General features: G+C 34.4%; 1 protein-coding gene across 1 annotated transcript in view; it reads right to left on the bottom strand.

Moving 5' to 3' along the window:
* LOC149805885 (lethal(2) giant larvae protein homolog 1-like) overlaps positions 1-24,200 on the bottom strand; it is a 327,641-nt gene that overhangs the window by 193,937 nt on the left and 109,504 nt on the right. The window contains 4 exon segments of the mRNA XM_089950631.1: positions 10,492-10,608; positions 13,145-13,279; positions 20,578-20,730; positions 22,519-22,635. Of these exon segments, the coding sequence (XP_089806757.1) occupies positions 10,492-10,608; positions 13,145-13,279; positions 20,578-20,730; positions 22,519-22,635 (522 nt within the window).

Below are 24,200 nucleotides of genomic sequence, written 5' to 3'. Positions count from 1 at the left end.
TGTTAGCGCATAAACTATAAACTGCCAACTTTTTTTCCCACCACACAAAATATGATGTGATGCAATGTGATTTTGATTTTTAATGTAGCTTTAACAATTTTTCAGTCACATCGCTACGATGTCTGCAATGTGGCAGTTTATAGTGATATCAAGCACTGGGGCATCATGCCGCAGACATGTAGCATGATGTCCCACCCATTCACATTATCCTGACACCAGGCCGACCAGTCCTAACACTAACCTCTTAATGCTGAGCGCCAAGCGAGGCAGCTGTAAGTACCATTTTTGCAAGTCTTTGGTATGACTCAGCCAGGGATCGAACCCACGACCTCCCGTATCCAAGGCAGATGCTCTAAACACTAGGCCACTTGAGCAGTTGTTCCCATACGTGAATGTAATACATGTGTGGGAAATACACGAGTGACTTCGTGAGTATGATGCCCGATGTAGGAAAAGATTCATTACATAAAAACACATTACAAGACTTAAATATGCTAGAAAATGCTAAGAGCCATCACTATTATCATTTTAACAATGTTTGTCCCTTAACTTACCCATGATTAAAACAATGTCAGTGTCATTAATGTGGAAATTTCAGTTATTATAAAACGTCAACCCCGAAAGTGTTGATACTGTTAAATAGTTGGTGATGTGTTAATTTAGTGGTAGTCAAATTTACATAAAAACTTCAATGAACTGATGTTTGATTTGGTTTGAATTTGTTTTATACTACAGTAACACCCTGAACATTAGATCATCCAATGGCAAGTACATCACACATGACAATAGCACATATGGGCCGATTCTATTGTAGGAATCGAATCTGCATCCTTCTGGCCACTTGTCCAATGTCTTAACCACCGAGTCAACATGGCTTCAAGTGTGTGTGTGTGAACTAAAGTTTTAAACTTTGTACAGGAACTTTATACCTTTATTTACTACATGAAGTACATAAAAAAAGACAAACAAAATATGGACTTTAGTTTATTAAAGCCCACCAAATTACAAAATACACACGAGGTAAAACAAAGACTTGTGACAATTTTTTCCTCATGCTATTTCCTTATCAGTAGTTTGGAGCAAAGAAATGAGGAATGTAAGCTGTTTTTAAAACCGATATATCACAGTCTCTTATCACACTGGAATACAAAATTAGTTTCTAGCATATTATACGATAAATAAGAAACTCTGAAATATAAGAAAAATTATCCAACCAAATAAAACATGTCCAATTAAACTCTTTTAGTCGTCCAGATTTGAATCATTAAATTTATTAATTTTGCTTGCTTTTCTACTTCTTTCAATAGTGCAGTTGTCGGCTGTGTGTTGGACAAGATCAATGATTTTATTTTTTCCAATGCAAAGAATGTGAATGTACCTATTCAGTAATGTTTTTCTCAAGTACAATTCTGCAAAATGTACATGTGTAAAAAAAAGTACCCACTGTTGAGTTTCATCTTTTTAGTGTAGTATGTCACATGTCTTGGGAAAACTCGTCTTTACTGAAAGGTTTTCTTTCTCCTACTCAGAGTTATGTCCTTCAAACTTTATTTGTTGAACAAGAATGATAAAACTAGTCAAATCCATTTTAAAATATTTCAAACAGACATACAAAAAACTTGTTTCAATCAAATTTATTTAATGGAATAATCTTCAAAAGGGAACTACTTTCACACGACACTGTCATGATCAGTTGATAGCAAAATGATATCTGTATAATATCCAATGTGGACAACTTTGAATAGTTCCAAACACAGGAGACAAGAGTACAGCAAACATCATATTATACCCCGCCCATTTAACAGTCTTCTATGGTGGCTCTAGTACGGCATCAATGGTCTCAAACTATATATATATATATATATATATATATATATATTGATTGATTGTTGCATTTTTCGAAGTGAGCAGTGATTGGAACAAATTTATTGTACAATGGAAGTTTTCTTTTCTCTAGGACAAAAGTAACTTCATGTCTATGATGGCTACCAACTGTGGGGAAAAAGCAATTTGAATTTACTATCTCTTGAATTTCATCGATTTTTCACACAACATGTACAATACTTAACAAATTATGGATTGTATTAGATAAACACAAACATAAGTCATCAATATACAAGTGTATTTCAAACTAGTTTTGTCTTCATTTTAATCACATTTCCATCATTTATTTTCTCCCTGTGTAAATCATACTCTCTGACAATAGGTCACTCAATACAAATTTCACCTGTATGCAAAATCTGTATTTTTTTTCCTCAGCCAGCTTCCAATCTAACACTTATCTTGCCATCTGCATATGTCGGCAATATTACCTTCTACCTGAGGAGGTCAAGACAAATGGGTAGTACTGTATACAATAATTTGGAAGAAAACTGTACATTTTAAAAACTAGATGACAGTTGTAACCAAAGTAATGTAATAGTATTCAACAGAAGTACAATTCACCTTGTCAGTGCAAAAATAAGTGACAAGTCTGAAGAAAAAGCACACAAATGGGATTATTCTGCTTCAAAAGTTTGTAAAACAATATGACACTTAATTAGGACACAAAATGTCAGAAAAATATAAAATATGTAAATATCACTGAAACATTATTTTTCTAAAAGAAAGGGAGAGGATGAGAGAGAGGAAGCAATTTAATAATTTTGAAATTTTTGTCTCTCTTAAGGGTTATTTACAGTTTTGATCATTGTCTAATATCAAAGAGTACCCTTTTTAGGTCAATTCTTGAGCCATTTTGGTATGGACAGTAAATGCCAATTTCCAGGTCAACTGATCAGTCCTTTTGGGATAGACATTAAAGGTCAATTTTCAGGTCAATTCAAAAGCCCTTTTGGTATGGATAGTAAATGCCAATTTTCAGGTCAATTCATGAGCTCTTTTGGTATGGACAGTAAATGCCAATTTTCAGGTCATATCATGAGCCCTTTTGGTATGGACAGTAAATGCCAATTTTCAGGTCAATTCATGAGCCCTTTTGGTATGGACAGTAAATGCCCATTTCCAGGTTAATTGATGAGCCCTTTTGGTATAGACATTAAAGGTCAATTTTCAGGTCAATTCATGAGCCCTTTTGGTATGGACAGTAAATGCCAATTTTCAGGTCAATTCATGAGCCCTTTTGGTACGGACAGTAAATGCCAATTTTCAGGTCAATTCACGTGCCCTTTTGGTATGGACAGTAAATGCCAATTTTCAGGTCAATTCACAAGCCCTTTTTGTATGAATAGTAAATGGAAATTTTCAGGTCAATTCATGAGCCCTTTTGGTATGGATAGTAAATGCCAATTTTCAGGTCAATTCACGTGCCCTTTTGGTATGGATAGTAAATGCCAATTTTCATGTCAATTCACAAGCCCTTTGGGTATGGACAGTAAATGCCAATTTTCAGGTCAATTCATGAGCCTTTTGGTATGGACAGTAAATGCAAATTTTCGGGTCATATCATGAGCCCTTTTGGTATGGACAGTAAATGCCAATTTTCAGGTCAAATCACGAGCCCTTTTGGCACGGACAGTAAATGCCAATTTTCAGGTCAATTCACATGCCCTTTTGGTATGGACAGTAAATGCCAATTTTCAGGTCAATTCACGAGCCCTTTTGGTATGGACAGTAAATGCCAATTTTCAGGTCAATTCACAAGCCCTTCTGCTATGGACAGTAAATGCCAATTTTCAGGTCAATTCACAAGCCCTTTTGGTATGGACAGTAAATGCCAATTTTCAGGTCAATTCACATGCCCTTTTGGTATGGACAGTAAATGCCAATTTTCAGGTCAATTCACATGCCCTTTTGGTATGGACAGTAAATGCTAATTTTCAGGTCAATTCACTTACCCTTTTGATATGGACAGTAAATCCCAATCTGGATAATACCTTTTAGAACATTGATTAAAAGCTTCCATGAATGCAAAAAAATGTCGTTGATAATAATGATATAAAGATGATGCTAATGAAACGTCATGCCATAACTGAAGTCATGACTAAAACAACTGAAAAATAAGAGACATATTTCTATTACAAAGGATGTATTGGATATGTACACATTTACATACAAGTCTTCAGAAATAATTTGTAGTAAAAACATTGTATGCCTTTACTGAGAGGAACATACAGTGTTAAAATCTGATTGACTGCTTGAGTCACATTAACTTATACAACCCATTAAAACAAAATGAGACAGTTGCCTATTATTTTTGACAAAAGAGGAAGAAGACATCCAACTGTAAAGAGTATCTACCAAAAGGCTAATGAAATGCTACAGCGCCCTAATTTATGTGTCATTTTTACCACTCATCCAACATGAAAATCATCTATAACACCTAATCAACATACAAAATTTCATCACCTCTTCATTTACATATAAAGATTTTACAACTTGTGTAAATTTGTAAAGAAAATAAATAAAAGGCATCATAAGAAACTGTAAATGTGTATGTACAAAGCATGTGAAACATTAAACCCATTAAGACAATGGCAACAAATTAGTTACATGAAAATCAACTCAAATAAAAGTCTACAAAGATATGTGTGCACAGATTTTTTCATACAGAGAAAGGTTTTATATGGGGATTATAATGATGGATGTTTCTTGATACACTATCAAATGATTTTCACCATACTACACACACATGTACTAATTAGAATCTAATGAAATAAATAAATGAATGACTAGATACTGTCATAAATTCCAATTCAGTTTTTATCTAAGTCACTAATTTGATGCAAATATTACTTTAAATCTTTTTCACTAAATTCCCATATTTCTTAGGTTAAAATCTGGCAATATTACTGTTGCAAAAATAAACTGAAACCACTGACATGGTCATGCACAAAACTGTACAATACAATTTAGACCTGTCAAAAAGTTCGCCCTTTTGGTACCTTGTACAGGGATCAGAAAGGACCCAATGTATTTCTGTCACCTTGCTGATGATGACTAAAGTATTTATAATTTTTAGAAACAAAAATTATATACATCATTGATCATTTTATCATGTACAAAGAAAGATTATTATGAAATGGATCTCGAATCACATTCAGTCTTCCATTAAAAAAATTGATGGTGCTTTTTCAGTGTAAATGGATTGAAAAGCTTTTCATATATTAAAAAAAAAAATGTAATCAATAATTATTCATCTTGCCTCTACAACTGTAGCACTTACCAGTAGCCATTTTAAAACTATCATGCTGAAATAAATTCTAACAAAAAGTCTGATCTTGATAAAATGGTATCCCATTTTAGTAATTTTATTTGCCAAAAATTTATACATTTTTAGAGCAATACAACGTTCCACAAACTCATTTGTTCCTGAGCTAAATGACAGCTGTGAATAAAATGTGAGCTATAAGGACCCAATTCTGCAGTGATGGATTGGTGTTCAAGAGGCATCCCTTAACCATTTTTCATGATTTAGCATGCAAATAATGTGATCATAACACAGAAGCTTAACCTAAACCAATAAACCAAAATATTTGTCACAGTGAGCTATTCTGCATGGATATAGTTGTTGTTATTGTTGTAGGGTTTAACGCCATTTTTCAGCTAACAATAGGCTATACATGGCGGCCAGTATTAATGGTGGAGGAAGAACCTGGGAAAACCCCGGAAACAACCAACGACCCACGAGAAGCTGCTGGAAAGCTTTCTCACATACCCACATTGGCTGAATCAGAGACTTGAACCCACGCAGGTAGAAGTGAGATGGCAGTGATCCGTAACGGAGAGTGCTGTAGACCACTCAGCCACTCGGGGCCCCCATGGATATGGTACTATTTGAGATGTATATAATCTATTTTAATGACTCTAACATGAACAGTAAAAGAAAAATGTAACTGAAGTCAGTAATGCATAAAACAAGGGTTACAGTGACCTACTTGTCTGAGAAGGGGGTGTAGTACTCATCAAGATGCATCTCCTCACCATGCTTCATACTTCCATGAATAACAGCAGGTATGTATGCAGAAAAAGAAACTATTTGGTCATGAACTAAATGCATAAACTTAAAGTGAGCCAGAAAAATACAAAATGAAGGTCACAGGGACCTTCTGTTTTATGGGTGTGGTGTTAACAGAGATGCATACAATTATCCAGTTTGATTATTCTAGCATGAACAGGTCTTGAGAAATAAACTTAAAACAGAAAATTTAACCTAAGTCCTTGAAGAATGAAATACTGGTCAAAGTATCCAAATTTTTGTATGTGGGTGTAGTCATGATCAAGATGCATCCCCTCACCATCTCTGAGGATTACACTGATAACAGAACCAAGGATTACACTGATAACAGAACCAAGGATTACACTGATAACAGAACCAAGGATTACACTGATAACAGAACCAAGAATGTGCAAATAATGGATCTGCATGTACAAAATTATCCATCTCTCCAGAAGGTAGGATTATGAAACCCACTCTAAACTGCTGCCTAGGACCCATGAAGAAAGAAGGGCTGAGATGAACCCAGCTACATATGTGAATATAAGATGTGTCTATGCTATTGCTGAATACAGTACAATAGCTTCCACTGATAACAGAACCAAGAATGTGCAAATAATGGATCTGCATGTACAAAATTATCCATCTCTCCAGAAGGTAGGATTATGAAACCCACTCTAAACTGCTGCCTAGGACCCATGAAGAAAGAAGGGCTGAGATGCACCCAGCTACATATGTGAATATAAGATGTGTCTATGCTATTGCTGAATACAGTACAATAGCTTCCACTGATAACAGAACCAAGAACGTGCAAATAATGGATCTGCATGTACAAAATTATCCATCTCTCCAGAAGGTAGGATTATGAAACCCACTCTAAACTGCTGCCTAGGACCCATGAAGAAAGAAGGGCTGAGATGCACCCAGCTACATATGTGAATATAAGATGTGTCTATGCTATTGCTGAATACGGTACAATAGCTTCCCTGTACTTCCCAAAGGTGAAGTACTAAACAAAGATCTGACCTTTTTCTCAAGCCCCATTTTACTTAGCAAAGTAGAAACACTTGAGTGTTAATGTATGCTGTGGAAGTAAACACAGAGGTTAAGTATGGTTGCATACACAGACATCAAAGTGAGTGCCAAGTCTAGCTTGTGCCAAGGTGGGATCGAAACTGTAAATCAAATGACTTGCCTAAATGACAGTAAAATAATTTTTTTTCATTTAAATCAAATTTCTTCAAGAAATGTTGAGATCTCTGTAAGTCAACATTGTCAAAAGCAATATCATTCATAAACCAGACTGCAAGTCTGTTAATAATTTATGCATTTGTCTTGTTATTAAACTTGTATAATTTTCTGTGATAAGAGAAAACATATAAAGAATCACACAACTTGGAAAGAGAAGATCTGAACTGCTGCCAAGACTGTCACTGTATACGAGACAAAAATTAATTTCTAAACTTAATACAAACACTGATCAAGAAAGTATCTTTTGATATTTCTAAAGTTTAAAACTATAAAAAAAAATAATGGTAATTTGAACACTTAATGAATTCCCTTTTTGTGTCTCTTCTTATAAGGCCCCCCCACCCCAATGTGTGTTTCCTATTGCACGGTTTTAAAATTAGGGAAGGCAGATAGCACTTTTCTTAAAACACTATAACGGTTTATATATACAATGTACTAAGTGCTTCAAACACTGGGTTAAACCAGCTCAGATGCACAAATTAATTTTGAGATTTAAATTAATTTTTTTAAAAAAGGTAATAAGTATATTGAATATACTAAGCACTTCAAGTACTGGGCTAAACCAGCTCAAAAAGATGCACCAATTAATTTTTTTTAAAATAATTTTTCTTTAATGGGGGTGGGTAAGGAGGAGGGAGGGAGGGAGGAGGAAGTGCAACGGTTGGCACAAAAAATTCCCAAGGACAGTCAGCCAACTGGAAACATAGTTTTGGGGCCTAAGGCCAGAAACTATATTCTGACAATAAAACAGGCCAAAGCCACCATTACCATTATTGCCCTGTGACTGTAATCAGTTGTGACAATGTACTTGTGCAACAAAATATAATACATTCAAGAGGTACCCCATATTCTGGTTTGAAGATATTATGTCTAAGGTTGCAAAAATATGTAATGACTGATACATTGATACAGCAATGTAATATTAACATTTGCATATGCTTCTGTCACTGATTATACAAGGGTGAATGCTACTATATTAGTACTTTGTATCTGTAACCAACATTCAAAAGTTCCAGGTATATGGACATATAAAATGTATGATGTTAGTCATGTGTATAAAGCTTAGGAAACAAAGCATGAAAACAAAGCGCAATATACTTTATTGTTCATCTGGCTTGCATTCAGTCAGAACAGCATCCAAATTAGTGTCAAGCCAATGATTGTTGTACAGTGGAAATATGTTCTAGATGGGACACATCTTTAAGAATCCTAATGAATTCTGACACAAATCACCTTGTAAAAGTCAATCATCTGAAAATATCTTTATCAATAAAATAATAAACATACTCATTTAATAACTTTCTGTATTTAATGGAAAGCGTTCCTTGTCCATATTCTCCATGACTCAAACAATCCAAACGGAAATCAATGACGGGCAATAACTCTTCAAAGGAGCACAAAGATTTGTCAATATGCCTCTTTTGATGATGACCATGATATGTACAAAATTGTCTTACACTGTATTCGGCCACAAGGGCAATAACTTATAAAAAAAACTGAAAGCAGTCTTGTGTCAATACAAGTACCTTCAAAATGATGACCATAACATGCATAAACTCTCACGTTTATCCACTGAAAAACTGAAACTCATTGTGTGCACAATTTCTGTCACATGCTACATCAATCTACAAGTTAGAAGGGGCAATAACTCTAACAAAATCAATAGAGCACAAGTGATTTGCTGATGTGCACATTTTAAGGTGATGATTGTAACATTTAAGAAAGCTTCATTGTACTCCACTTCAATTTCTAAGACTAGCTGCATTCAGAAGAAGATTCTGTCATGCAATGCATTCAGTGGCAAGTGAAAAGTAATAATTCTTATAAAAAGTTCAAGGACCACACTGATTTGATAATTCACATATCAACAGGTGATGACCATAATATTCTTCCCAACAACAAGAGATCAAATACTGCAGGATTATTTACAGGAATGATACTGTGTTGTTCACCTTATTAAGCTACAAAACAAAAAGGGCAATAACAATAAAAATTGTGACACTGTGTTTTATCTATCTGTGTATCTTCAGGTGATGACAATAATATCTACAAAGATCCATGACAATACATCAAGACAAAAAATTGCATATTATGTACGAACCATGTCTTTAATAGTGCTCTTTGTAGATAACTAACATTTTTTGTAAGAAACTACTTTTTCTTTTTTCAGTCAGAGTGAACTTGAGCTTTGACTTTGACCCTAAAATCGATAGGCTTCTGCCTTGCCACAAGTGCAGGTCAGCTACAAAGACTGGAAATTGTGCACAACTGACAACTCCAGTTACTGTGCAGAAACAAACTGGTAACGAATGGACTGAAAACATGCTCTGCCTTATGGCAAGGCATATAAAAATGGGTGATCTAGTAGAGCAAATGAGATCATGTCATGCTTGCATTGAGCTACAAAACAAAAAGGGCAATAACTGTAACAAAAATTGAAGAAGCAAACCATAATATTGACAAGGTTTGATAGTGATCCATCAAAATGTGGTGGGGGGGATAGTTGCGCTAACAAGAGCGTATCACATACTCCTACAAGACATAAGCGGTAATAACAATAAAGCCGAGAGCAAAGCAATTTGTTGATATGCGCATATTCTTACAATAACCCTACTATTTACCACATTTCATGGAAATCTATCAACAACTGTTGGGCACATTGTATTATCGAGATTGTGTGCCAGATGGAAGGACTGATGGATGGACAGACAAGATGAATGTTATATACCTCTGTCCAACTACATATGGAAGCAGGTGTATAAAAATTATTTACCATTATACGGCTGTTTATCACTGATATATTCATGCATGTACATAAGATAAAGTCCTGCTAATAAAACCTCCATTAAATATTAAAGACAACAGAGTATAATTACTAAAGATCCCAATTCACATTTCCAGCAAGATGACATTAACACCGGAGTTTTGCTGGATACCCATCTCACTAGACAATCATATAAAATAATCCATCTTACTGGCTCTGACTGAGATTCCACCAAATGTTTTTAAACCTGTTTACAATATCAACATTACAATGTTTTTTTAATTCATTCATAACTAAACTATTTTAGTTCCAGAAAATAAATAATATCTGATATGTACAACATGTTAGACATCATTAACATTATTGGCACTATCTGGTGATTTGTTCATCATACATAATCCATGTCCATGCAAAGTAGTCCAACCAATCACAACCTAGCTCGGAAAGAATGGGATCAATTGTCAAAATTGACCAATCATGTGATATGTATTATACAGCATGGACACAATGGTTGCTGCTCCTGTTGATGCACAATTAGAACAGTTCATCTGATTTCTAATATGGATGGATTCTTCTCCAAAATTGCCAAAATAATTTTGTCTACATAGTTCGTTAATCTGGAATTATGTTCCTTCTGTTCCTTAACAGCTTTCAAAAGCTGAAATAAAAAATAAAAACATTTATTCGATGAAACATATTTATTAGAAATTCATGAAATTCTATCCTGATCACTTCCAAGTTGCATCTATACATAACTAAACTGAATAAATTCAATCGTTAATATAATGGATAAAAATTATATATATATAAAAATTAATGACATGAGGCAGCTCATGGTGCTGCAAATGTACTAACAGCAGTTTATATACACCAAAAGCACAATGACTATTTACAGCATATTCTATATAGACCAATACACCATGATGGACTGTATTTACAGCATAGTCTATATAGATTAATACACCATGATGGACTGTATTTACAGCATAGTCTATATAGACCAATACACAATGATGGACTGTATTTACAGCATAGTCTATATAGACCAATACACCATGATGGACTGTATTTACAGCACAGTCTATATAGACCAATACACCATGATGGACTGTATTTACAGCATATTCTATATAGACCAATACACCATGATGGACTGTATTTACAGCACAGTCTATATAGATTAATACACCATGATGGACTGTATTTACAGCATAGTCTATATAGACCAATACACAATGATGGACTGTATTTACAGCATAGTCTATATAGACCAATACACAATGATGGACTGTATTTACAGCATAGTCTATATAGACCAATACACCATGATGGACTGTATTTACAGCATAGACTATATAGACCAATACACCATGATGGACTGTATTTACAGCATAGTCTATATAGACCAATACACCATGATGGACTGTATTTACAGCATAGTCTATATAGATTAATACACCATGATGGACTGTATTTACAGCATAGTCTATATAGACCAATACACAATGATGGACTGTATTTACAGCATAGTCTATATAGACCAATACACCATGATGGACTGTATTTACAGCACAGTCTATATAGACCAATACACAATGATAGACTGTATTTACAGCATAGTCTATATAGACCAATACACCATGATGGACTGTATTTACAGCACATTCTATATAGACCAATACACCATGATGGACTGTATTTACAGCACAGTCTATATAGATTAATACACCATGATGGACTGTATTTACAGCATAGTCTATATAGACCAATACACAATGATGGACTGTATTTACAGCATAGTCTATATAGACCAATACACAATGATGGACTGTATTTACAGCATAGTCTATATAGACCAATACACCATGATGGACTGTATTTACAGCATAGTCTATATAGACCAATACACCATGATGGACTGTATTTACAACATAGTCTATATAGATTAATACACCATGATGGACTGTATTTACAGCATAGTCTATATAGACCAATACACAATGATGGACTGTATTTACAGCATAGTCTATATAGACCAATACACCATGATGGACTGTATTTACAGCACAGTCTATATAGACCAATACACAATGATGGACTGTATTTACAGCATAGTCTATATAGACCAATACACCATGATGGACTGTATTTACAGCATATTCTATATAGACCAATACACCATGATGGACTGTATTTACAGCACAGTCTATATAGATTAATACACCATGATGGACTGTATTTACAGCACAGTCTATATAGACCAATACACAATGATGGACTGTATTTAAAGCATAGTCTATATAGACCAATACACCATGATGGACTATATTTACAGCATAGTCTATATAGACCAATACACCATGATGGACTGTATTTACAGCATAGACTATATAGACCAATACACCATGATGGACTGTATTTACAGCATAGTCTATATAGACCAATACACCATGATGGACTGTATTTACAGCATAGACTATATAGACCAATACACCATGATGGACTGTATTTACAGCATAGTCTATATAGACCAATACACCATGATGGACTGTATTTACAGCATAGTCTATATAGTCCAATACACCATGATGGACTGTATTTACAGCATAGTCTATATAGACCAATACACCATGATGGACTGTATTTACAGCATATTCTCTACCATTATTCCATGTACCATATAGCAGTGTCCCAATCAGGCTCTAACCCTATCCTGTACCCTATAGCAGTGTCCTAGTTCCAGGTTTCGCTATGTTGTGCAATGTGGATCAAGCATGCTATATGCAGATAGGTCAATTACTAGCTTGCCAATGGGTCAACTGTCCCAAAAAATTAAACTGATTTTATATGACATACTACTTTAGCAAGTTGTCATTGTTTTATCTACCTTGAAAATGTCAATTACACACATTAATATAACAAAAAAACCTAACATTTTATCATCCTTTTCACATCAATAACCATATTTGTATTTCCAAATTTATCTAAAATCACCACCTTAGTAATAGCTTGGATTGTACAGTACACAATTCTATCACTCAAACACCAAGTATCATTTAAATATCTTGCTCAATTCCAGTCTCTGGAATTTGAAGAACTAAAAAAAAAAAAAAAAACCTTTGGGCCTAGAGCAATTCAAGGCTTTTAAAGATCTCTGTGTAATCTGAAGTGAGCAGTGGCATTCATTTCCTTACCTCCTCCTTTGTTAGATGGTCAAGTTCACTGGCAAGGGAATTTCCCTCCTGTATCATATCTTGACCATCTCGCACACATTTTGACAAAAGTTGGGCATTGAGATCCTCATTTTCAACCTCTAGCACTTTGTTGGACTGGAATGAGAAATTGAGAACAATCAGAAACAAGAATGACCAATTAAAAAAATCCAACAAATACTCATGTTTATCATGAATTCACATTGGATTTTGTGTTTTAAGCACTATTCTCCTTTGAACTAATATCTAAGATTTATTTTATTGGGAGGATAAAACATTTACCATATATACTTGCTTATACCCTGGGTCAAAAAGCAAACAATAAAGATCCTGATCTGCTGCAGCATAATGCGCCTGCAGATCGGGGTCTATGTTGTTTGTTGTACTGAATATTCCTAACAAACTGCACAGATCCAGATCTACCAGCACATTATGCGATGGCAGATCTTGGTCTAGGCAGTTTGACTCATCTTCAAAACAAGTATATAAGGTACCAGGTTCAAACATCAGAATACATATGAAGTAAAACACTGCACCTAGTATACATGTTATCACTTGAACTCAAACAAGTACATGAAATGTAAGTATATGACTAACCACAGAATGAATCAATAAATTATTTATAAAAAGTCATCCTTTTGGATTTCCACTTAAAACAAAGACTGGATTCAATCAGTGGAATTTTGCTGCAAGTGTTCACAAATCACAAAAGATTCACTCACCCTGTCAGTCAAACAATGAAAATTTCACTTGCACTGAATAAACAATCACCCAGTTATGCAAGTAATGAACAATTCATTTGCCCTGAATAAACATTTACCCTGTTAATCAAGTACTGATGATTCATTTGCCCTGAATAAATGCCCACCCAGTCTAGCAAATACTGAACATTTCATTTGCTCTGAATAAACAATTGCCCAGTCAGGCAAGTGTTGAACATTTCACTTGCTCTGAATAATGCTTATTCAACCAGTTATTACAGAAATATAAAAATTGATAAAGCTAACTGCCTAAATTTAATCATGTAAAACGTTGTTTTCCAGAACTTATTCTTTGACCATTGTTAACAACAGTTGTTAGTAAGTACATAGAGAGGTCAGTCTGCTGTCCTGCTGGTAAATGTTTATTAGCATTGAAAAAAAGAGTAAGAGTGAAGTGCTTGTATAACTTGATCAAAACATATGGAAAATGAACTTCCAGGCTTTTACTGAACAAAGTTAGCAAAACTCCTTTTCTTTAAAGAGAAATGTTAATTTCCAAGCTCAGAACTTGATTGGACGAGTGATTGGAAAATTCACTCAACCGCTGAAAAGTTTCCTTTGCCATCTGGAGCTGGTAGAGTGAATTTTTAAATCGGTGCTAAAAAGTAAAAACTCTTATCAGCACAAATCAAACATGTATAACCAGCAATCTATTATAAAAACTGTAAAAGAAGTTACATTCACAAGATTCTATCATATACTGCATTTAGCTGCAATGGTATTAACTCCAACAAAAATGATGCTTGATATCTGCATCTTCACATGATGACTAGAACATGTAAAAAATTTCCGTGTGATCCACTGAAAACTGACTAGTTGCATTCAGAAAAGTCTGTCATACACTACATGCAGCAGAGTCAAAAAGGGCAACAACTCTCATAAACAGTGCAGTGATTTGTTGATATGCACATATTCAGATGATAACCATAATATGGTATTTCATCAAAAACTGTGGAACTAATTGTGCTAACTTGATTGTGTTACACACTGCATAAAGCTACATGTATAAGACAAAAAGGGCAATAACTCTAAAACAAAATTGCTGGAGCAATAAGATTTGCAGAGATGCAGATCTTTGGGTGATGACTATAATCTTTACCAAGTTCATGGCAATCCATTATGATATGAGTCTGGAGTATATAAAGCCTTGAATACAAAGGGTATAAAAAGCCATTTATTTTACTGATGTGTTTTTGTAAAACACATAAAAACTTCTGTTGGTAGAATGGAGAAACTTGGTACAGTGCAATTTGTCCTGCCCTCTGTGATATTATGTACCCAACTGCACTGTACTTACCAAAAACTTCAAAAGAAAACCTGAATACATAATTTGATTATTGATAATGCTGATACCATCATCAGAAATTCCACCTTTGTCTCGCCATTTGCAAATTAAGATAACACAAAATTCCTTGTAAATTCTTAGCTACATTAAAATGATCAACAGCTTATTATGTCAATTCATTTACATAATTCCGAGGTACATTAATAATCTTTTTTAATGAAACCTGAAAATTCCAAGACTCAATTTACATCAGCTTACTGAATTTAAAGGTTCCTATATAATACAGGATTTGTCATCTAAATATTCTGAAATACTAAGACAAAAAAATGAACAAGTGAAGTCAAAGCATCAAAAATTAAAATCTGTGCATAGTGTGTATACATACATTATACCCTCATTATAATGCCATTCATGTGAGTGATAAAAGTCAACTTCCTTATAAGTGGCGCTCTACAGTTTCGTACTTTGCATAGGGTTAGAATGTAAAAGAATAAGAAATTCCCTGACTTTCCTCACTGGTTATACTGGCTATTTAAAAAAGACCTTGTATATCTTATGTATAGTTCTGAGAACCTGTAATTCCCTTTATTTTGGTGTATGATTGATGGGTGTAATATGGGTTGTTGAGTATACAGCTTGGCTTTACTCCAGATGTGGACCTTTCAAAAAAGTGCTAGCTCCACTTTCCAAAAGTACAATATACAAAGAAATATCATCCACATTACATTAATGTAGCATAGAGGTATGCCAACAGTCTCTCCATTGTGTATGTTTTAAATGCAAACAACTTCACCTTATATACGTCACTCTCTCAAAAGTACATAATAACTGGTGAATGCCCCCATAGGTGATGTCACTTTTTATAGAGGTATTGGATATACAATATTCAATCATGAGATGACCATACCTGCCTTATCAAAGTAACTGCTTTATAATGAGTGAGTAATGTATTGTATACTTAACTAAGAAAACAAAATGGAAGCAAACATATTTTAAAAGAATGCAGCTGCAAGTTGACAGAAAAATGCATTGCAGGGATATGACTTAAAAACTAAAGAAAATGAAGCAGACTTGTCTTTTTGAGTCGGATATCAAAATGCAACATGATTTTTCAAAGGGTGGTTGGAATGGGGTCTATGTCCATTTTTTGGGAACAAAAGAAATGTGTTGATAGGACAAAAAAGCCATCCAACTCCCACTTTGCTTGAATTGATCATTGATCAATGGTACAAGTCAAGAAAAGCAAAAACAATAAAATGCATGCATGTACATAGGAATATGCAAATGAACTAAAAACAATGGATCTTTTAAAAATCATCTGTGCAGGAATACAAAACACGTTAATCTGACTTAGGACAATTCATCAAAAGACGTGGGAAAAAATGCACACTGGAATTATCATCATGCATCAGAATATGATGACAGAACAATGCCAATGCTGGCCTCATGCCCAAAATTGTCTGCCAAATTTCAGGGCAGTTCATCGAAAGCTGCAGGACTAGTTGTACACACTAGAATTACCATATACACTATATACCTATAACATTAAAACAGTCTAATCCCAGCAAAATGCACTGACACAGCGATATGCATGTTCATCTCATTTCTTTAACATCTGCCGAATTTCTGGGCAATTCATCAAAAGCCTATGTGCTTACACAAGAATTTTCATACAGCATATACACTTTAAACAACAAAAATGAACTCTCGAGAAATGCATCAGAGAGTGACAACAGTCAATAATGTTTATCTGGTTTGAGGAGTGATTGACATTTATAAAGCTATATTCCCTTGCCATATTCAACCTAAGACACACACAATGGTACAAAGTGGACAATAATAGCTGAAATCCAAAAATATCTTGTACATGTGTGGAATACATTTCCTTTTTTCCAGCAATATTAATAAAAGATGGGATTACATGTATAACCATCCTATTACTGTACTAAAGATAGCAACTGTTTACCAGGCAGCTAAAACACTGCTAAAGATTGCAACTGTTACTAGGCAACTAACACACTGCTACAGATAGCAACTGTTACCAAGCAGCTAACACTGCTACAGATAGCAAGCATTACCAGGCAGCTAACACACTGCTACCTGGCTAATGACAAGCACTTACGTTTATCACATGACAACACATGTTCATTTTTTTACATTACATAGTGTAATATCACTGCACCACAAAAAGTTTAAAACCTGAAATTAAAGATGTCCTAATGAACTTTAAAACCAAGATGCTACACTTTTGACTGCAGTGGCAAAAATATTATAGGTGTACATGGCCATGTGATAAACAGTGCAACATGTGAGCTCACTTCAAACCAAATTTACCAAACACTGACCTTCTTATAAAGGGGTAGGTACTATAAGGCCCAAACATTGATACATTTTCCCAAATAGTGGTTGATAACAAAATACCAAGGCAACTGATTAACGTATGAAGAAATTGCAATATCTTTAAAATGTATTTAGATTCGACACAAGCCTGTTTTCATGAATTAACAGTTGGCTATAACAGGCATTTTATGTTACCATTTGATATGGTTTTGGTTGTCACATGTGAATCATGTGAAAAACGAGATGTTAGTCCATCAGCATGCCTTGCATCTCTATAACAATATTAAGTATTAACTACATCTAAGCAGAAAATGGTCATTAGATAAATCAGATATTCTTATGAAATAACTAGAGTTATAAATGAAGAACTTATTACAGACTAGATTTTTCCTTGATGTGTTTAAGGATTGCATGAAAACAACATGCTGATACATTAATTATGATTATGTCATCAAAATATAAAGGACATTCTTGGTTTAGGTCCAATTTTGGCCCCCAAACTGGTGCTGAATTTAAGTGATTGTAACAGCATTTTACAGTTATACATGACTCTATGTCTATTATAACATATACATACTGTATTGTGAAACACTATGAAAACAAAAAGAAACATCCCTAAATGGATATGTGTGTGTATATATATATATATATATAACACAAAAACCTAATCTTTGCAGTACTTCTGAATCTTCAATGCCATCAAAATCATTTATTCAAGTATAATGGTTTGGGAATACAAACTACATGCTATATAGAGAAACTAAAATGGTTTTAGATATTTATACTGGACCATCCTTACTTTTCAAGTCATTTAATATAAAATGTAGAACCTTAGGGAATAAATGCAATAAGACAGCATGAATTTCTCCACTCTGAAATCTAGAGCTGTTTCCGATATTAATCACTGAATATATGGAACTTAAAGGATAATTGCGATGTATTTAGGAAAAGAAACCATAATGAGATAATGTTGCATTCTAATTGATTACACCAAAGTAATGTTGTCAATGAGGAGTTGGGAGAGATCATTGAGCACTGGACAAATATATTTGTATTAATCAATCTTACTGTTAATTTATTTTTCATTCCATCCATTCCTAAGACCCATCTGATGTGAAAAAAGAAATCAGTGCCTATTAACCCATTCTTTTATTAATAAATGTATTAAAAAATTGATATCCCTTGGTCAGTAAAATTAGAAAACCATGCTGAACAAGTGCCTCATACTCTGTGAAGTTTAGAGCTACTGTACTTTCTCCCTTTCATGAAATTCAATAAACGTATTTAATATTAGGATGAATCGTGGTCTTAAGGAACACTGTTCTTGACTTAGTACTAAGACAGAGTAAGTTTTACCCACATAAACAAGGTAGCTTCATCACTGACCTTTTGAAAATATGTAATTTTTCTGTATACACAGTATCAACATTCATCTATTATTAATGTATAACATGTATGCACTGCATTCTCGTGAAGAAAAGGATCAAAAAATATTTAAATTGTCTTTTCTGGGAGAATCCTGGCAAAATTTTGTATATAAAGTCAGCGCTAAATACAAACATAAGCAAAACATTTTAAATAAAAACAAAATAGGTGGCAGAGGTAATCAAGCAAACCTAGTGGAAATATATACATCATTAAAACAATGCTGCAAAACCAAAAACATTATTTGTAGTGTTATCATGGACTATTAAGCACACGGTGTGCAAAATGCACAATTTACAATTTATATGTTTTGGTAATATAAGTGACTGAACCTTTTTAGCCAATGTATTTATATTCCACAACTATAGGAATCACAATGGAAAAAAAACCCACTGGATTTTACAGGGTTGCTTTCCTTGAAGAAAAGCATTCCTGGACAAAAATGATATACATACATAAAGAAGAGAGAGGGTCCAGAAGTTCAACATGGGTCTGATTAAGGGCTGATATTGACCCTTATAGTACCTACCCTTTGATATGCAAAGAGTACTTCTAAGCAATACACATGCTTCATGCAGAAGAATATAGACATACTGGAGATGGGGATCAGACTTTGTTCTGTATAATGATTCTGCAAATTCCAAGATGTCAATCAATCAACTACAAAATAATGTTACAACTAGATGTACAAGATTCATACACACCTGATACATAGTTCTCCATTCTACCCAGAAGTTCTAGAGTTGCAATGAAAAAGAAAATCATGGGGGGTCACATGGTATGTGTCTACTGGGTAAATGGTGAGAAAAAAGATAAGATATGGCATAACATATCTAGGGAAGGAAGATGTTTAATTGTTTTTCACACTATATGTCCGAATTTGGTACCAAGATTAATCTGACTTTAGCATAATTGCTTTATAAAAGAATACAAAGCCTTCATATTGGGCATATTACTTACATTCATTTTGACCAAAAAAACAGAGGTCTTGTGCCTTTTACAGCAAACATTTTAAACTGTAATAGAATATACTTCAATCTTGGTCTCTGGTATGAACAGTCAAACTTAAGATAAAAAAAATTCTTTGATTCCCTGAGGTGAATTAAGGCAAAAAATGATATGAACTAAAGTCAACAAAAAATATTTTACCTCTAAACATCAACATTTTATCATGTCAAAACTTCCTTTTTGATCATTCTCCTTACAAATTTTCTTATTCAGAGTTAAGAAATTGATGCAGATATCTTGATATCTGCTAATGCAACAAGAGAATAAATAGGTTTCATGAACTAAACATCTAATTAACACAACTTTGACATTTTGTTATAACCTAGTCTTCTTGACTCTGCACTGTTGAAACCAATTACCATGAACAGCACAATATAAACCATCCCATGTATAATATTCCTATACTTGGGCTCTGGTACTGCAATGCAGATTCTGTATCAACCAATGTGTCTCGGTGACTTCAATCCTGACCCTGTACTCCATATGTTCATACAGCTTTATAAGTAAATATTCATTAAAAGACATTAAGACCTTTACAAATTTGATTTTCATCATGAGACGGTTTTTACATGTGATGTTTGTTTCATATGACTCACCTCTCGAAGTTTCATAATTTCGGATTGCATTTGTTTGTAACCTTGAGAGTCAGAAAGGCTGAGAGATCGAGATCTCTCTGGAGAGTGAAGATGTTCTGTCTCAATTTTGTATATTCTGAGTTCCTCTAGCTCTTTGCCTAACTCGTCTAATAACTGAAAAAGTAAAATGAATTGCATGCTGAAAATTTCCTGAAAGAAAGTTTATAGCTTATAATAGCTCTAATGAATGTATTCACAAATACAGAATTTCTCAATGAACCAACTGTGTATTTCTGAACCCTTTTTCCAGATAGCAAGCAAGTCTACAGGCACTGCACCAGCTGCCACATTTAATCAATTACCACACAAGTTTTATTACTCTCAACTCTTTGTGGGATTTTGTTAAAAGTTAACATTAACGTTAGATAACAATTTTGCAGCATAAGGTTTCATGGAATGCTGCATCTTGCTTGTGCTATGTGCTATCATTATATAGAGTCCACGGTAGTCAAAACAAAGGTTCCATGGAATGCCACATATTGCCTGCACTATGTGCTATCATTATGTAGAGTCCATAGTAGTTAATGCAAAGGTTTTGTGGAATGCTGCATATAACCCACACTAGATGCTATAATTAACCAAAGTCAACGGCAGTCAAGGCAAAGTTCCATTACAAAAAAATGTAATTTTTCATAAAACTATGAAAATTGGAACCCATTAAAATAAATTCAGAGTATCTTTACATGGATTCCATCAAAAATGGTGTCTTGTCAGTGAACAACATTGTGATTCTGTTCATGATGGCAAGAAAGAAACTCCTAGCACATCAGAAAACACTCATTTGGTGTACTGTAATATTCTACTAAAGCTGTAGCTGAAGAAGATAAGACTTTTACAAATGTCAACATGCAAACATCAGAAAATTTACACCCATGTCTTGTCATTCAAAGGCAAGAGAGTAAAAGCACTTAAATACCATCTATACTCGCTCATAGGTCCAGGCAAAATGCTAACAACAAAGATCCTGACCTGCTGTAGTGCAATGCACCTGCAGATCAGGGTTTATGTTGTTTGTTCTACTAATTACTCCTAAATGCACGGACACAGATCTGCCAGCACATTATGTGCTGGCAGATCTGGTTCTGTGCAATTTTAAGTTGGACTCAACTTATAAGTGAGTATATATATAGTACATGGAGGATCAATAAGAATGATGTATCCTGTTGAGAAAATCCATTCAGCCATTTTGCCATTTTTCTTATGCTGCAAGCCTGTAATTTCTCAAACTAACGAGACATTTAAACATCTACTGCTTCATTTTTACCAATTCCAGATGCTCCTGAATTCTGGGTTATATTGCTTTACAAATTTTAAATTCAAGATGTCCGTCAAAACCAACTAAATACATTTGCTTTCCATGTTGACTTTGAAAAATGTGCTAGGACAGACATCTGTCAAGATGTCATCTGAGTATTGTGTGTATGTTGGATTTTTAAAGTAGCACAACAATTTTTCAGTCATACTGCTTCAATGTCTGCAGTGTGGCAGTTTATAGTGATGTCTAGCACTGGGGCATCATGCCGCAGACATGTAACATGATGTCCTACCCGGTCACATTATCCTGACACCAGGCCAACCAGTCCTAACACTAACCTCTTAATGGTGAGTGCCTAGCAAGGCAGCTGTTAGTACCATTTTTTAAAGTCTTCGGTATGACTGGGCCAGGGTTCAAACTGGCAACCTCCTGCATCCAAAGGCGGATGCCCTAACCACTAGGCCACTGCAGCAGTGATATGAAGCATTTGTGTTTCGGTCTTAATTTATTAAATAAAACCTGAAGATCAATTTAGTTTTGGCTTTAGGTATAGCATTATCATCCAATCAGAAAGATTCTTAACTAGAGCTCAAAAAGGGGCAATATGTTCCATACATCTCACAATAGGGGAGATGACTCATTCTTACCTGCCCTGTGACTTTTCTCTCCCTTGCATACTTTTTCTGCATCTCCTCATACTCTGCTGAAATTGCATTATAATCCTCTTGCACTGCATTATATCGGTCTGTACACTCCAGCTTGTCCTTAAATAAACAGAACAAGAAGTTCAAGGCCTGCAACTCTGAAAGCATTGCTGAAAAATTTCACCAAAACCATAAACTCTTAACAAAGACATTGCCAGCATTAGGAAAATAACTGCCATCTTGCTACTCACTATTGTAGACCTAACAAAAATGTATTACTTAGAATTCATTATTCTTGTGGGAATATTTCAGTAAGTTCTAAATTCACGGATATGTCACTGAAGAAGGAGAGATCCTTTTTTCATTATTGTCATTAATTGTATGGTGTCAAGCAGTCCCAAATGAGTGGTTTGTAGCAGTCCCAATGTGTGGTTTGTAGCTGCCCCAAACGTGTTGTTCGTAACAGTCCGGAATGTGTGGTTTGTAGCAGTCCCAAAATTCATAAAAATTGATATTCCAGGAATAAAAACAAATATTTCACAGAATATCAGAATTATTTGTAATTAAGAATGTGTAATTGTGTATTCTGGATAATAGAAAATCTTACTGAAAAGTCAGTAATCAGGTTACCAGTAATGGTACACACATTATTAGTCTCCTTATCACATCTTGAAATCCTGTCAACAGATTAATGTGATTTTCTTTGGTTTGGTGTTTTAATGCAAGGCAACTCATGTTAAACATTAATAAATGCCGAGGCAAATGAAGCAAGGTGCCCTGCCCAAAGTCACACCATGGCAGACAACCTCAGCTAATTCATGTTGGAATCAAACCTGCATGGCATGCTAGTCACCAAGTTACTGTGGTACCTGCCTCCACCATTCACTTACAATACATGGGTGGGCATATCACGCCTATTCCAGACATGCCAACCTAAAAAGACCTTCTCAGTAAGGCAGTTCATATTCTTCTGCAAGAAAGACAAATTTTTAGGTGTAGTTCTATTGTCAACATTGAAAACAAATATACCTCTCCCTCGACAACTTGTGCCTGGATAACTTGTAAACTGGCTATGAAATAGGATCAGTTGTGTATCCCATTTTTCCCCCGTCATAAATACCAAAAGAACTGTCCATTATTTGTTGATAATGAAGAAAATATTGAAAATATAAAACCTTGAAATGTTGATTATATTATTGTTAGAAATTATGGATAGTATATGGACATCATGAAACTCTTTTAAGTTTAAATAATAAATACAAAATTCTGTTAGATTTTCTTGGAATTTTTTCACCCTCAATATATGGCAAAATAGCAATAAATTGAAAAATGCTGCCAAATGCTAACAGGTGGCAACAATGTAAGACAAAAACACCAATTTAAAGATGTCTTGTTCGGCAAGTTTCATGTTTTAATCTTTAATTCTTTTTCACTGCAATCAATACAATCCTGGTATATTCTGTCCTAAAAACCTCAAATTAATGTTACATTTATACATGTATGTCAGAACTTAATTAAATTCTAGTTGTGTTTTGATCAACAACTTGGCGGATGTGTTTTATTGTAATCTAACAATTAAAATACCATCTTTGTTTTATCACATTATGTGTTTTGTATCAAATCAAGGGAGGCAAAATAAAAAGGCAAGCAAACCCTACCTGCATGAGCTTTTGGTCACTATCATG

Source organism: Sinohyriopsis cumingii, chromosome 2 (assembly GCF_028554795.1).
Source record: "Sinohyriopsis cumingii isolate HCF-2022 chromosome 2, ASM2855479v2, whole genome shotgun sequence".
In the NCBI taxonomy this organism is placed as follows: Eukaryota; Metazoa; Mollusca; class Bivalvia; order Unionida; family Unionidae; genus Sinohyriopsis; species Sinohyriopsis cumingii.
Note: the sequence above shows the minus strand (reverse complement) of the source record. Positions and strands in the feature narration are given on the sequence as shown.